This window comes from Salminus brasiliensis, chromosome 16 (genome assembly GCF_030463535.1).
Source record: "Salminus brasiliensis chromosome 16, fSalBra1.hap2, whole genome shotgun sequence".
NCBI lineage: Eukaryota > Metazoa > Chordata > Actinopteri > Characiformes > Bryconidae > Salminus > Salminus brasiliensis.
In genome coordinates, this window is record NC_132893.1 from 4,577,793 (window position 1) to 4,590,457 (window position 12,665).

The 12,665-nt window shown below is 46.6% G+C and overlaps 1 protein-coding gene across 4 annotated transcripts in view; it reads right to left on the bottom strand.

The window, feature by feature from the left end:
* Window positions 1–12,665, bottom strand: part of nf1b (neurofibromin 1b) — an 84,773-nt gene that overhangs the window by 56,609 nt on the left and 15,499 nt on the right. For 2 of the 4 annotated variants that reach the window (XM_072658887.1, XM_072658886.1), the window contains exons 9-21: window positions 11,980–12,153; window positions 11,741–11,869; window positions 10,263–10,337; window positions 10,049–10,180; window positions 6,352–6,486; window positions 5,013–5,126; window positions 4,843–4,922; window positions 4,030–4,484; window positions 3,868–3,941; window positions 3,456–3,539; window positions 2,253–2,594; window positions 1,511–1,650; window positions 1,214–1,336 (exon numbers count right to left, since the gene is read on the bottom strand). In XM_072658887.1, the coding sequence (XP_072514988.1) occupies window positions 1,214–1,336; window positions 1,511–1,650; window positions 2,253–2,594; window positions 3,456–3,539; window positions 3,868–3,941; window positions 4,030–4,484; window positions 4,843–4,922; window positions 5,013–5,126; window positions 6,352–6,486; window positions 10,049–10,180; window positions 10,263–10,337; window positions 11,741–11,869; window positions 11,980–12,153 (2,057 nt within the window). Of the gene's footprint in view, window positions 1–1,213; window positions 1,337–1,510; window positions 1,651–2,252; window positions 2,595–2,870; window positions 2,887–3,455; window positions 3,540–3,867; window positions 3,942–4,029; window positions 4,485–4,842; window positions 4,923–5,012; window positions 5,127–6,351; window positions 6,487–10,048; window positions 10,181–10,262; window positions 10,338–11,740; window positions 11,870–11,979; window positions 12,154–12,665 lie in introns of those variants that run through there. The other 2 variants (XM_072658888.1, XM_072658889.1) reach the window with 2 other exon arrangements.

Consider the following 12,665-nt stretch of genomic DNA (forward strand, 5'->3'; position numbering starts at 1 on the left):
CACAGTGTAAAAAGCTCTGCTAGGTTAGGCTTGGCTATGTCTGTGAGCAGTCACAGTGACTTAACCAACCAATAAAAGCAGAGCTTATTTTTTCACAACCTCTCTGTGAAAGGGAAAATAACAAAAACAGCATAACAAGGTAAAAAAAAAAGAAAAAGAAAAAAAAGAATAAATAACAGGGTGGTAAAAAGGCTTGTAAAACGGCATCTCAGTATTAACACCTTTTTTTTTACTCCATTCAGACAGTCTAATCACAGACAAACATCATGTCCAGATTATAAAGATAAGACCCATCTGCATCATTTATGGTGGAATGGAAATTTTTAATAAGAAGCTGCCAAGAAGCTGCATGAACTTCAGCTCCATTAACTTCATGCCTGTCTGACCTTGTAGTCTACTCTACTCAAAGCTTAAGAGTAATTAGTAAGAGTAATTAGTACTAATTAGTAGTAGAGATGCACCAATCCATCTTTTTCTGTTCTGATACAGATCCCGACACAGATCCTGAACTTTGCATATCGGCCGATACCCGATACCATTGTTGAACTAATAAACCATCTGGGAGAGACCTAAGGCATCAGGACTGATGTAATCATTACTTTACGAATTTTGTAAAACAAACTATAACAAATGAACACATATATAAATAATCCCAATTTCTGTTTATTGGTCACTAAAATTAATAACCGTGCTGGACCAGTGCTGTCTGGGCTCAGGACTTTTATTCGGAAATTGGAAGTCTGTGAGACTAAAGAGGAGCGAGCAGCTCCTCCTTTCTCGGTTCTCCTTATATGGAAGACAAGCTGGATATTTGATGATTAAGCTGATAGTTGATGGCAGGTCGAGGTCACCACACTTGTTGTTTGCTATGATCGGTCTGTGATGTCTGTAGGTTACTCTGATTCAGAGTTATGAAGCCTAGAATACAGACGGTGCGTGATTCAGGTTTCGTAAAATTGGATCAGACTAATTATTCGATACCCGATCCAGCTAATTTTGTTAGTATCGGGGCAGATATCCGATCCCTGTATCAGATCAGTGCATCCCTACAAATTAGTTCAAAGACAAGAGTCAGGCCGGCTGTACAGCATAGCCTGAGATGCTGCTTTAGCGTACCTGTGTAACTGTTAGCTTATGTATTGTGCAGTTAGCTTCTTAAATGTTACCTAGCGGTACGAAAAGACCCCTGCATGGCTTTTTAGATCCCCCTCACCTGAACTTCATCTCCTGGCAGAAGGACAGGTCGTCTCTCCGCTCCATCATCACCTCGACCAGCTGGCAAAGCTTTGTTTTGATCTGGATGGCATGAACCATGTTCCCCAGGATGCGCACATATCTGCCAACACAGTGACATTCAGAGACATATCTGACATGCTCTGAGCATCCTGACCAACCTCATATGTCCATATGGATATGCATGGAGGTCACATTAACATTTTGATCAGGACACACAACAGTATAAACAAAAAATAAAAAGTGACCAAGCTGAAAACATTCCTCGACTTCTTACCTGACCAGGTTGAGCATCATGGTCTCGATGCTGGCCTGGCCAAGATGTTCAGAGCTGCCTTCCGTGTGGTTATCTAACAAGTTCTTCATTATGGCAATGGTCTGTTCCACAAACTGTGTGTTGGTCTCATTGATGGGCACCTACAAAAGACAAGGAGACGAGCAGTTTAACTCCAAAGAAGAAGCTGTGCCATAAAAACTATGCTATGTCCAAATGTTTGTGGACACCCCTTCTAACGAATGCATTTGACTACTTGTCTAGTCCCTGAAGAGAAGTACTGCCAATGGAGTGAGACTAGAGTTGATAAACATGAACATGTTGGCACCATAAAAAGCCCCCCAGCATTGAGCTGTGGAACTGCATTTTCTGGAATGATGGATGGTGCTCCATCCAATGCTTTTTGGATGAGCTAGTGGATGAGGTGGGGTGGTGATCATCCAACAGCCTGACCTCACTAAACGCTCCTCATAGCAAAGCTTCAAAATCTAGTAGAAAGCCTTTCCAGCTAGAGATTCCCAGTCTCCTTAACCTGAGAGTATCCCTGCCTTGCTTATTTTACTGATTTCTCTCCAACACACTGAGTAGATCTCATAAAAATAGCTTATTAATTGGTATGATGGGTACTCTAGAAGATCAGGAGAACCATTGATCGAGAGCCAACAGTTTTATGGGGTTTGATGCTATCAATGTCTAAACAGCACATGTGTAGCAGAACTGGTAGTTCAACTCTGAAGCCACTGACCGGGCCCTGTGCATCGAAGAAGCGGCTGATGCTGTTCTTCAGCTTGTTGAAGAGCATGGGGTACAGAGCCGGGCTCAGTTCCAAGCCAACCAGGTCTTTGACGTTGTTGCGGATCTGCACACCCTTCTCGTGGCTGCACACCATGAGCGAGAGCAGCCGGTCCAGAAACTTGCTGAGCGGCGTCTCGGCGTTGCCCTCGCACGAGCCCATCGAGATCATGGAGCCCTTGCGCTCGCTCAAGGGGCCCATCGGGGGGCTGTAGGTGGCCGGGCCTGGGGTGTTCCTTTGCTGCAAACACACTCCACCCAGCGCACACAGGAAACCGGTCATGTTGATCCATTCCTGAAAGGAGACCAAACAAGATTAGATGTGCTTTCCAATATTCTTTTTTTTTTTTTACTTTATCTGGGTATCTGGAGTGCCTACCAACTCCAGATCCCCAAATTAGGCTTCTCAGTGAGTTTTTTTTTTTTATGTGGACTGCCCAGGTCTCACTCAACAGGTCGCTCAGATTTGGATTGGCTCCCTACGTCACTCACCAGGTCATTAGAATTATGCCGCCCCATCTGTGAAGCTCCACCCACTAGTTCTGAAAGACAGCTGTTGGTCAAATGTGTCAGGCTACAGACTACAGCTGGGTGACGGAAAGGGAAAGTAAGAGTGCGCACAAGTTATGAACTCGAGGTCAAGTAAACGTTAGCTAGTGTAAAAATGTGTGTAGCCGAAAGAAGTACTAAGGTTGAAAAAGGTAGGGGGTGTGGCGGGTGGGCTCAGCAAGACTAAGTTGCTTGGCCATGCTCTCTCTGGGTGGGTAGACAACGCTCTCTCTCCCCTCACCAGTCGTATTGTAATGTTGGCTGGCACAGGCCACTGTTTAATAACATGTTAGAGCTGGAAATCAGGTGCTTTCCTCAGAGCATGTTGGCTGCCTAGTGATGCATTGGCAGCAGTTCAAAAATAGGCGGTGACTGATTTCGCATGTATCGGAGGAGGCATGTGCTTGTCCTCACTCTCCTAGTGTTGGCAGTCTTGCAAGTGATAGGGGGGATTCCTAGTGGGTGGGCTAATTGGCTCGACATTTTATTAAGATCCCAGGGAACAGTGTTAACTTGTGGAAAATGGTTATAATGTGGAACTTTTGGAGGGTAATTTTATATATCTATGAATGTATATACCCATGTATATTTTTGTAAAAACCCATACCTGACAATCTTCTAGCTTGGTTTTTGGATGATTAAGAATTAATTTGGTGGCATGTTCCCATTTTGCATGTGTGTCCTCCCAGGCCTATAAAAGATAAGCAAACCATCATCTCTGCAACAGCAATAGCATACACTCTGCTAATTAATACCCAAGCTAAAATAAGTACACATCCCCCACAGCAGTGGCCACCAGCCCACCACCTGGAGATCTACATTCTTGCAGATTTCAACTCCAAGCCAAATTTAACACCTTATTCAACAAATGATGAAAGGAAAAACAAAAAAAATAGGAATGACTGGGTCTCCCCAACTCGCATACAAGTGTCCCAGTACTACACTGCATAGCTGCAGGTATTTCACTGCAAACAACACCTGCAGTGGCCCCTGCAAAGAAGTGGGACAGTGGTCCTGACCTCAGTGTTGCCAGGTGTGGGATGTTCTATCCTCCTCAGTAAAGCCATTACTCTTTTCTGCAGGGCTGTGCGGCCTGGAAGGAGGACAGACGAGAAGGATGGGATATGTAAATAGGACTAATTTAGAGAAAGCTGTTGCTGCCCTCTACTGGAGGCACAAACCTGTGGCCATCATGTTGCTGACTGAGGCAAACTCCATGAAGGTGTTGTAATTGGGCAGGATGGTCTGCACAGGGACCTCGTCCACGCCGCAACGGATATCGGCCTCCTCGCAGAGGTGACGGAAGCAGGACATGGCCACCAGCACCGCCTCCATATCCGGGCTCCACAGGAACATGTAGAGGGAAACCTCCAGCTTGGCCTGGGCTTGTCTGCAGATGGGGATTGCACTGCCCGTCGTTGCTCGCTCCTGCAAAGATGAGAGTGAGAACAAGACATCCACGCGCTTGCCCAGAGTTATAGGTGGAAATAAGAAGAACGAAAATCTGCTCACTTTGTTGCGAAGGAGAAACTTGTTCCTGCAGATGAGGATCTCCCTCAGCCACTTCAGGATCTCTGTGTTGTTGATCAGCTGGTGGCCGATCAGCTTCTTGCAGATGAAGAAAAGGACCTCAGAGCTGAAGGCATTGTGAGAACATGTCAGGTTGAGCAGCTTAGGTAGTTTGTGCAAAAGGTTGAAATTAACATTCTGTGGCTCATTCAGTAGATGCCTAAGACCAGGCCAGGCGCCAATGGATTGCCAAGCCTTCTGGCTGTGCCCTCAAATTAATGATTTCTGGCCGCAGTTTAAGATGCTTGCCAGTTCAGCTTTTGAAGGCCATGCGCCCTCCTGCTGTTCCAGTTCACCTCGGGTCAAGCTCTTAGTATTGCCACAAGCTCTACGGTGCTCTGCAGTACTCTACAGCTGCCCAAGACCCTCCATTGAATCTACAGCTCTGCAGGTTGAATCTGCAGGATTGTGTCGTCCTACTTTACCTGATATCCCAGAAGGTCTCCATAGGAGTGTCTGGATTCCACAGCTCAATGGTCTCTGGCTGGTGCAGGACCAGCAAAGCCTTCACAAGAGAGCACACGTCTGATTAACACCAGAATCCCATTCCTATTCGCCCCCTTGTTCTTAACGTAGCAGTGTTTAGCAGTCTCACCTCCATGGCCTCCTGGGAATTGTCGCCCATGTTGGTGAGAGGCACCAGGTGCACCAGGCCTGTGATGAGCTCTGTTGTGCTGCTCTGGATCTCCTGACCCTGTTTCCCTGGGTTCTGTTTCTCATACAGTCAGACACAGTGGTCAGTAATGGGGGGGGGGGGGGGGTGCACATTTCATCTGTGGTCAATACATGGAATTCTATCACAATGCCTAATAATAACTGATGCAGGTAGTATTCCGGGTCATTCCCTGGCAGCAATGGCACTCCTTAATTTCCATGAAATAATAAGGGTGGCCATCTTTGTCCCCTTTGTGTTAGAACCTCCGGTGGGTTGGAGGATCCGTTGATATAGAGCGCACACACACACACACACACACACACACACACACACACACACACGAAAGAGCAGTATAACATGCTCTGTTAGAGGAGGAGTCACAATAATTGGAAGTCGATGGGAACTTTGCTTGAACAACAGTGTTATGAACACAACACAAAGAGATCTGAGTGCTGTGGGACACCATATAACTATCCAATGCATTGTTAAGAAGAAGACCTGCATTTGGAGATGACGGGGCTAAATCTTAACCATCCACCCAAACGTCCATACATCTGCTCTTCCCATTTTGTGGAGGAGAACACCAGAACATCCTTACCCAGAGAAATGGCTCAGGTATGCAGCTCCAGTGAAGTCAGAGCTAGCTAATGAAGCCCTTAGCTAAGCCTCCGCTTCAACCGAGCCACATAACGAAGTTGCTCCTCCACAATATAGTCCAAGAGACCAGAGATATTACATTATTTCATATAATATACGGACTCCGCATGGTCCTGGAGGCACCTTACCCTGCACATTTTAGTGCTCTCCCTGCTCCTAGCACACCTGATTAAACTGAAGCTCAGTAAGCAGCTCTTTCATAGTTGCAGGGGTGCGTTAAAGCAGGGTAGCCACTATAATGTGAAGGGCTGTGTGCCTCCAGGACCAGAGTTGAGAAGCTGTGCACGTTAAATAGCCTGAATGTCGGGTTAGCTCAGCTAGCCACTTAATGGTCCTTTATGACCAGTGTCCACAGCAGTAGCCTATCTCAGAGTGAGAAACTATGGGACACTAAATGACCGAAAGTTCTCCAACAAGAGCCAAACTCTTCCAAGAAAGTGAGTGTAGCTTCGATTGGTTCTTTGAGTGATGCCATTGGAGAAGAACCACTTTTGGTTCCTTTACATCAAGTGAAAGGTTCTTTACATCTCTAAAATATGCAGTCACTGCTAGCATCTTTGGTAAGTTCTCAATAGTTTGTTTAGTTCAGAAACCAAGTGCCGTGCAAGACACAACAACTCACATGTAGCATCAGTTTGGGGTCAGCATGGATGAGCTTGACCAAGGCCAGCAGCAGATACTTGTGACTCCTGGTGTCCAGGTCTGTGGTTTTCTCTTTGAACTTCAGGCTGGTCATCTTCTCCCTTAACGTCAGACTCTAGAACAGACAGAGAGAGAACATACGGTCAGTCACAGCAATGTCTTGGGCGGTCATTGATAATTTATAAGAGATATAGAACCAGGAGAACCAAGGGAACAAGTCATAGGACTGGAGGTAAACGGAAAAGGACAGATCAAACTGGTAAACAAAGATCTTCCGTCATATAATTTGATCTGGGATGAAGGTGCCCACGTTACATGGGTGACGGTGGAGGTGCGAGGCCCAAGTCAAAAGGTCATCAAGAAAGCAGCACTGTTTCATGGTGGTGGTGGGGTTTTGGGGGGGGGGGGGGCCCTTTTCAAACGTTCCTGCATTCAAAACCCTGACCCTTGACCCTACAAGGGCAAACATTAACCAGCCACCCCATGCCAGATGTCAATGGTCAAACCTTGATCCATACCAGACCTTCAAGCTTTAAGTACTGCTTGACTGCTTGATCCACCATTCTCCAAGACGTATGGAACACAAGCATCTAGACTAGACTTTCTGTCCTGACCCCAAAGTGGTGGAATGAACGTCCCCCAGGTGTCCAAACGCCAACCGAAGCCCAGCTCTATATCAAGAGGTTCCCCTGCTATGCTGATCTCAACTCCATCTCGCTGACGGGCTGCCATCCAAGACGAGAAACCACCTGAAACTCAACCCCAGCAAGCCGAGCTGCTGTGCATCACTGAAACCACACTGGACCTCACCATGACCCTGCAATCTTCTTCTGTGAGAACCCACTGGTTACTCCATCTGCAGAAGCACAAAGCCTTGGTGTAGTCGTGGATGGTCAGGCCAGCCACCCAGGTGCTTCTTCAGTCCCTTTGTCATTTCAAGACTTGACTACTGCAACTTCCTCCTGACTGGTCTTCCTACACATACCATCATCACGGCCTTCCAACTTATCGAGAAGGTGGCTGCTTCTCAAGCTGAGCTCGTTCCTCGTCCCGTCACGCTCACCGTCTCCATGTAGCGGCCTGCATCAGATTCAAAAACCTACGAAGTCAAAATTTGACTGCTCGGCTTGACCCACCGTCCCTCAAGATCTGTGGAAGACAAGCGCCTAGAATTTGGATGAACGAACCTCCGCTAGGGGTGTCCGACTGAAGACCATCTCTTTAAATCAGCACTAATCTTGCCTTCATGTAGGGCTTGTGATTGGATACATGTTTTTTGACACTGACATTGGAGTGCATGTTGGAGAGTATTGAGTAGCTAGGTATCCATACCACTTTTCTCCATGTCTGATGCCGATACTGCAAATTCGAGTATCTGCTGGTACCTTTTTTCTATTACTTTTATTATTATATTTTAATTTTGCGTGATTCTGATAGGTTAACGTTAACTTTGTGGAAATTCCAGAGCTTATGAAGAGACACTCCTACACGCCATGACACTCTCTGGCCACCTAAATACGCCTGAAATTGAGATGTAAATATGAACAGAATTTAGACATGCACCTGAAATTGGAGCTGTTGCTTGTAAAGACTATAAAACCATGGTAAGAAAGGGCAAGTGTTGCTGCTTGTTATAACGTGTGTATGGGTCTGTAAGCTAATCTAAACAGTTAAACAGTTTAGGGCATTGGATTGGAGAGTATCGGGCAGACCCTGATGCTAGGTATTGGTATAATATTCCTAGCTGATTTGAATAGGCTAGAATCCAAAAACACTGACTTCTAACCTCCCCCCCCCCCACCCTTCATGCTAGGAGCGCTGCTAAATGCCCTGAATAGAACATTAACGTGTATTTACCCAGATGAGATTGGTGACAGTCCAAGTGCAGTCCACACATACCATCTGCCATCGTTTGTTAGCAACATTAGCCTAGCTAACTATCCCCTGTTGTAAACTGAAGAACTTCTCCCTTAACCTTGGAGCACTGAAGCGGCTCCAGAGTCTGCAGAGGGGCTACATGCCACTCCCACTCTCTCCCACACTGAAACACACCCACACACACACACACAGTGGTGGATTCAGGACTGAGCAGCACAGCACAGAAAAGGTGGAGGACGACAGGGGCTCTCTTTTCTGTGGCAGCCTCAAGGGGGAGGGCAGGGAGGGGCAAAGGGTGGGCAGGGTACCGGAGCGTGAGGGGTGTGGGGCAGGAGGGGCATACTTACTGCAACAGAGGCCCACTGCCATGCAAAACAGTGACTGGTTGGCATCTGGTCATGTGAGCGACAGCCACCAAGAAATAAAAATAAATAAATAAATAAAAGGAGGAGATGAAAAGAAGGTGAGGAGGAAATAAAGTAGAACCAGAAGAAGAAGCTGAGGACAAAGCACCACAAAGCCAACGTTATCGGAGAGCAGCTGCACCTGTCGTCCTCTACCGCCATGAAATGAGAGGCACACACTCACAGATGAGCTACGAGATAACAGATACACACACTGTTACACACACTGTTTTCCTCTTTCTCTCTCTCTCTCTCTGTGTCTCTCAGTGGTGGCTCAGCGGTAAGCGCTCCGGGCTACTGAGGAGTTGTGGGTTGTGGGTTCGATACCTGGGCTCGGCAAGCTGCCACTGTTGGGCCCTGGAGCAAGGCCCTTCACCCTATTTGCTCTCCGAGCGCTGCAGCAATAGAGCACACACGTGCTCTGTACACGTGTGTGTTTCACTGGTGTGTATGTGTGTGTTCACTGCAAGCCAAATTCCATCTGAGTCACAAAAAATGTCACAAATGGTCAACATGGTTGTCTTGTCTCCCTAAACCGAACCGACACTGACCAGTACAGATAGAAAATCCATTCCTCCAGTCCTGATTCAACTCAACTCAGCTCACTAGAACCTGATGTTCTTCAGTGCCGTCAGCTCCCCCAATTAGAGCACTGTGTGAACCTGCAGGGTCAAACCGAACACCGTGCACTGGTGCTGTTCATCAAACAGGTTGACAGAGGCTGTATTGGTCTCCATTGGGCCGTCAGCCTGGGTTTCTGAGCAGCTGAGAGTCAGTGTTAGTCAGTCAGTCAGTGAAAGGCCCGGTTGTCTTATTAGTCAGTGAAAGTTTATTATTAGCAAATCAGGAATTCGGTGGACACAGTGTGGGGTTTTTCAATAAATACTACAAGTCTTAATCCTTCTGCGGCCAAGGATCCTTTCCTAAAGGGAAAAACAATTCCAGAAAGCCCCACACACTTAAGGTCTGGTAGGTGAATATCATGCCAGCTTTATCAGGATTTTGATTCTAGCATCAAAAAAAGCAGCTACATTTTCAGTCATTCAATACCAAGGCGAGTCTCTACAGAGCATCTACCAAGGACCATTAAAATAAAGTGTGACTAGGGCTGGGCAATATGGTATAAATACTATATTACAATATTTAGACACAATATTTATCCCGATGCATGTAATCCCAAACGGCAGATTTTTAGAAACCACTATTCAGATACTCTCCCGTACTGAATACAGTGATTTATACTAAACATCTGCTGCTAAACCAGTCTAATCACACTGTTAGTAATGAAACCTGCAGCTGATCAGTGTTTATGAAGCACTAACAGTCTAGCCTAGCCCAGCTCTAAGTGCTACCTGTGGCTGAATGCGTGTGTGTGTGTGCATGAGAGTCTCTCACCGGAGTCAAACGCAGCGGGGTGTGTGCGGTGCAGCCCTGCGTGATCCGGCCCAGCGTCTCGCCGAACATGGCGCGCAGCTCGCCAGAGTAACAGTACACGGCATCGATCTTGGGCCACCAATCCAACGGAGACTGCAGCAAAAGACCATCAGCAAACGACCATCAGCAGAGTTTCAGCACAGCACAGACACAAACGTGTGCTGGAAGAACTTACATTAGTGATGATTCTGTGGAGGGAGTTCACCAAGACTAAATGGAAGGTGGGTGGTGAAGATGGGGCCAGGCAGACCTGTTGAGTGGACAAAAGGAAAAGGAACGAGACCAGTGAGAAAGAACGAGACTAAAAGAGGAGAAGAAGAAATGTCATAAGCCTCGACTAAGTCCAAGTCTAAGTCTATTTAGTTATGTAAGAACTCGAGCCGGTTCCAGTGGTTTGTAAAATGCTTGTTCACCATGTATTAGAATCTAGGGTGTAAGTGCAAGTCGAGTGTCTAGGGTGCAGGTCTCGAGGTTTTGAGCATCTGGGGGTGGAAGTCCAAGTTGGGTATCAAGTCTCTAGAGTACGAGTCCTATCAGAGTCCCCAGGGTGGAAGTCCAAGTTGGATACCAAGTTTCTGGGGTGTAAGTTCCACTAGAGCTTCGAGCCTCTACAGTGCAAGTCCTAGTTGAGTCTCGAATCATGAGTCTTTGAGGGGCAAATCAGAATCAAATCTTGAGTCTCTGGGGTGCGAGTGAAAGTCAAGTATCTGGGGTGCAAGTAAAAAGTCAAGTCTCCAGGGGGCGAGTCAGAGTCGAGTCTCAAGTCTCCAGGGGGCGAGTCAGAGTCGAGTCTCAAGTCTCCAGGGGGCGAGTCAGAGTCGAGTCTCAAGTCTCCAGGGGGCGAGTCAGAGTCTCTGGGGTGCGAGTGAAAGTTAAGTATCTGGGGTGCAAGTAAAAAGTCTCTGGGGGCAAGTCAGAGTCGAGTCTCTGGGGTATGAAATAATGTCTCTGGTGTGTGAGTCAGAGTTGATTTTGAGTTTCTGGGGTTCAAGTCCAAGAGGATTCTTAAATACTGAGTCTCTGTGGTGCAAGTCCAGGGTGTAAGTCAAAGTCAAGTCTCTGAGGTGTGAGTCCGAGTCGAGTCTCAAGTCTCTGGGGTGTGATTCAGAGTAGAGTCTCATGTCCCCGGGGTACAAATCTGAGTCACGTCTCTGGAAGTCTGAGTCAACAGGGTGAGAGTCTACGTCACATCTCTGGGGTATGAAATTGAGTCTCTGGTGTTTGAGTCAGAGTTGATTTTTGAGTATCTGGAGTTCAAGTCCAAGATGAGTCTCGAACCTTGAGTTGAGAGTCTGACAGAATGAGAGTTCAAGTCTCTGGGGTACAAGTCTTAATTTACTGCAGGTATTTTTATATATTTATTGCTTATAAAACCATTAACTGCATTTATTGCTCATCACTTAATCAGTTTGTGAGCCTCGAGTCAGAGTGGAATAATACATCAGTTTATCAGTTCAAGAATCAGGCTGAGGAGTTGAGAGTCCGTCAACTTGACTCTGAATGACCGACTCGAGTTCTCCTATCTGACTCTGCAGTGCTATCTGACAACTGCAGAGTTGAGCTCAGATCAGAAATGGCTCTGAAGCTGTGACTGTCTGATAAACTGATAAAGGCCACATGAGGAGGTGGAGGTGGCAGCGGCGGCGCTCTGACCTTGAAGTGCTGGTTGTTGTGCGGGTTGATGCGGAAGCAGGAGACGAAGCAGTCAATCATCAGGTCCACGTCCGCGCTCTGGCTGCCTGCGCCCCGGGAGAACGGCTTGCTCGGGTTAAATAACAGAGCCTAGGGGAGAGCGGCATAATAAAGGTTCCATCCAGGACATGCCTCTCACTTGTCTTGTGGCTACATGTAGCTCGTCTCTACTAGCCCAACAAAGGCAATAGGCTACAGACCTTCAGATCCACGACCATGGACTGCACTAGGAGGAAGATGACAGAGTGGTCCTCCCAGTTGATGTAGGTAGAGGCTTTGCACATTTTGACGCAGGCGATGGCTGCACTCTCTGTTAGTTGCTTGCTGACCCCGTGGCCTGCCAAAGCTTTCCTCAGGTTCTCCAGAAAAAGTTTCTGAAAGGACAAAGAGACGCCACGTTTTCAGCAGGATTTTTAAAAAAAAAATCAATTCTTAGATGATTCTGTCTCTCAGACCGTTTATGCGACCAGTGTTGCCAGATTAGGCGGTTTCCTGCTAAATGGGGTGGATTTTACAACACTGACATCAGGGCCTTTTAGTTAGTTAACCTGGCAGAGAGTGTGTAGTTCTGCAGTGTAGCTGTACACAGTTCTGCTGCTGGAAGCAGGAATGGGCAGTGATGCTGCGTTGCTTTTAAAGGCAAGCAGGACTTTATATGTATGCATAGTCATACTTTGTGTGCATAAGGTTGTGTGTCCGATCATAAAAACATGCATTAAAAACATGCCGTGAAAATATTATGGTTGTGCCACACACTTTTTTTTAAATTAAAAATCTATAAATTATAAAATGAATAAACACATGCAAATAAAACAATTTAAACATCCTTCTTAATTTATAGTTGATTTGCACATTTTAAAGATATAAGCAGTTAATTATAAGGCCA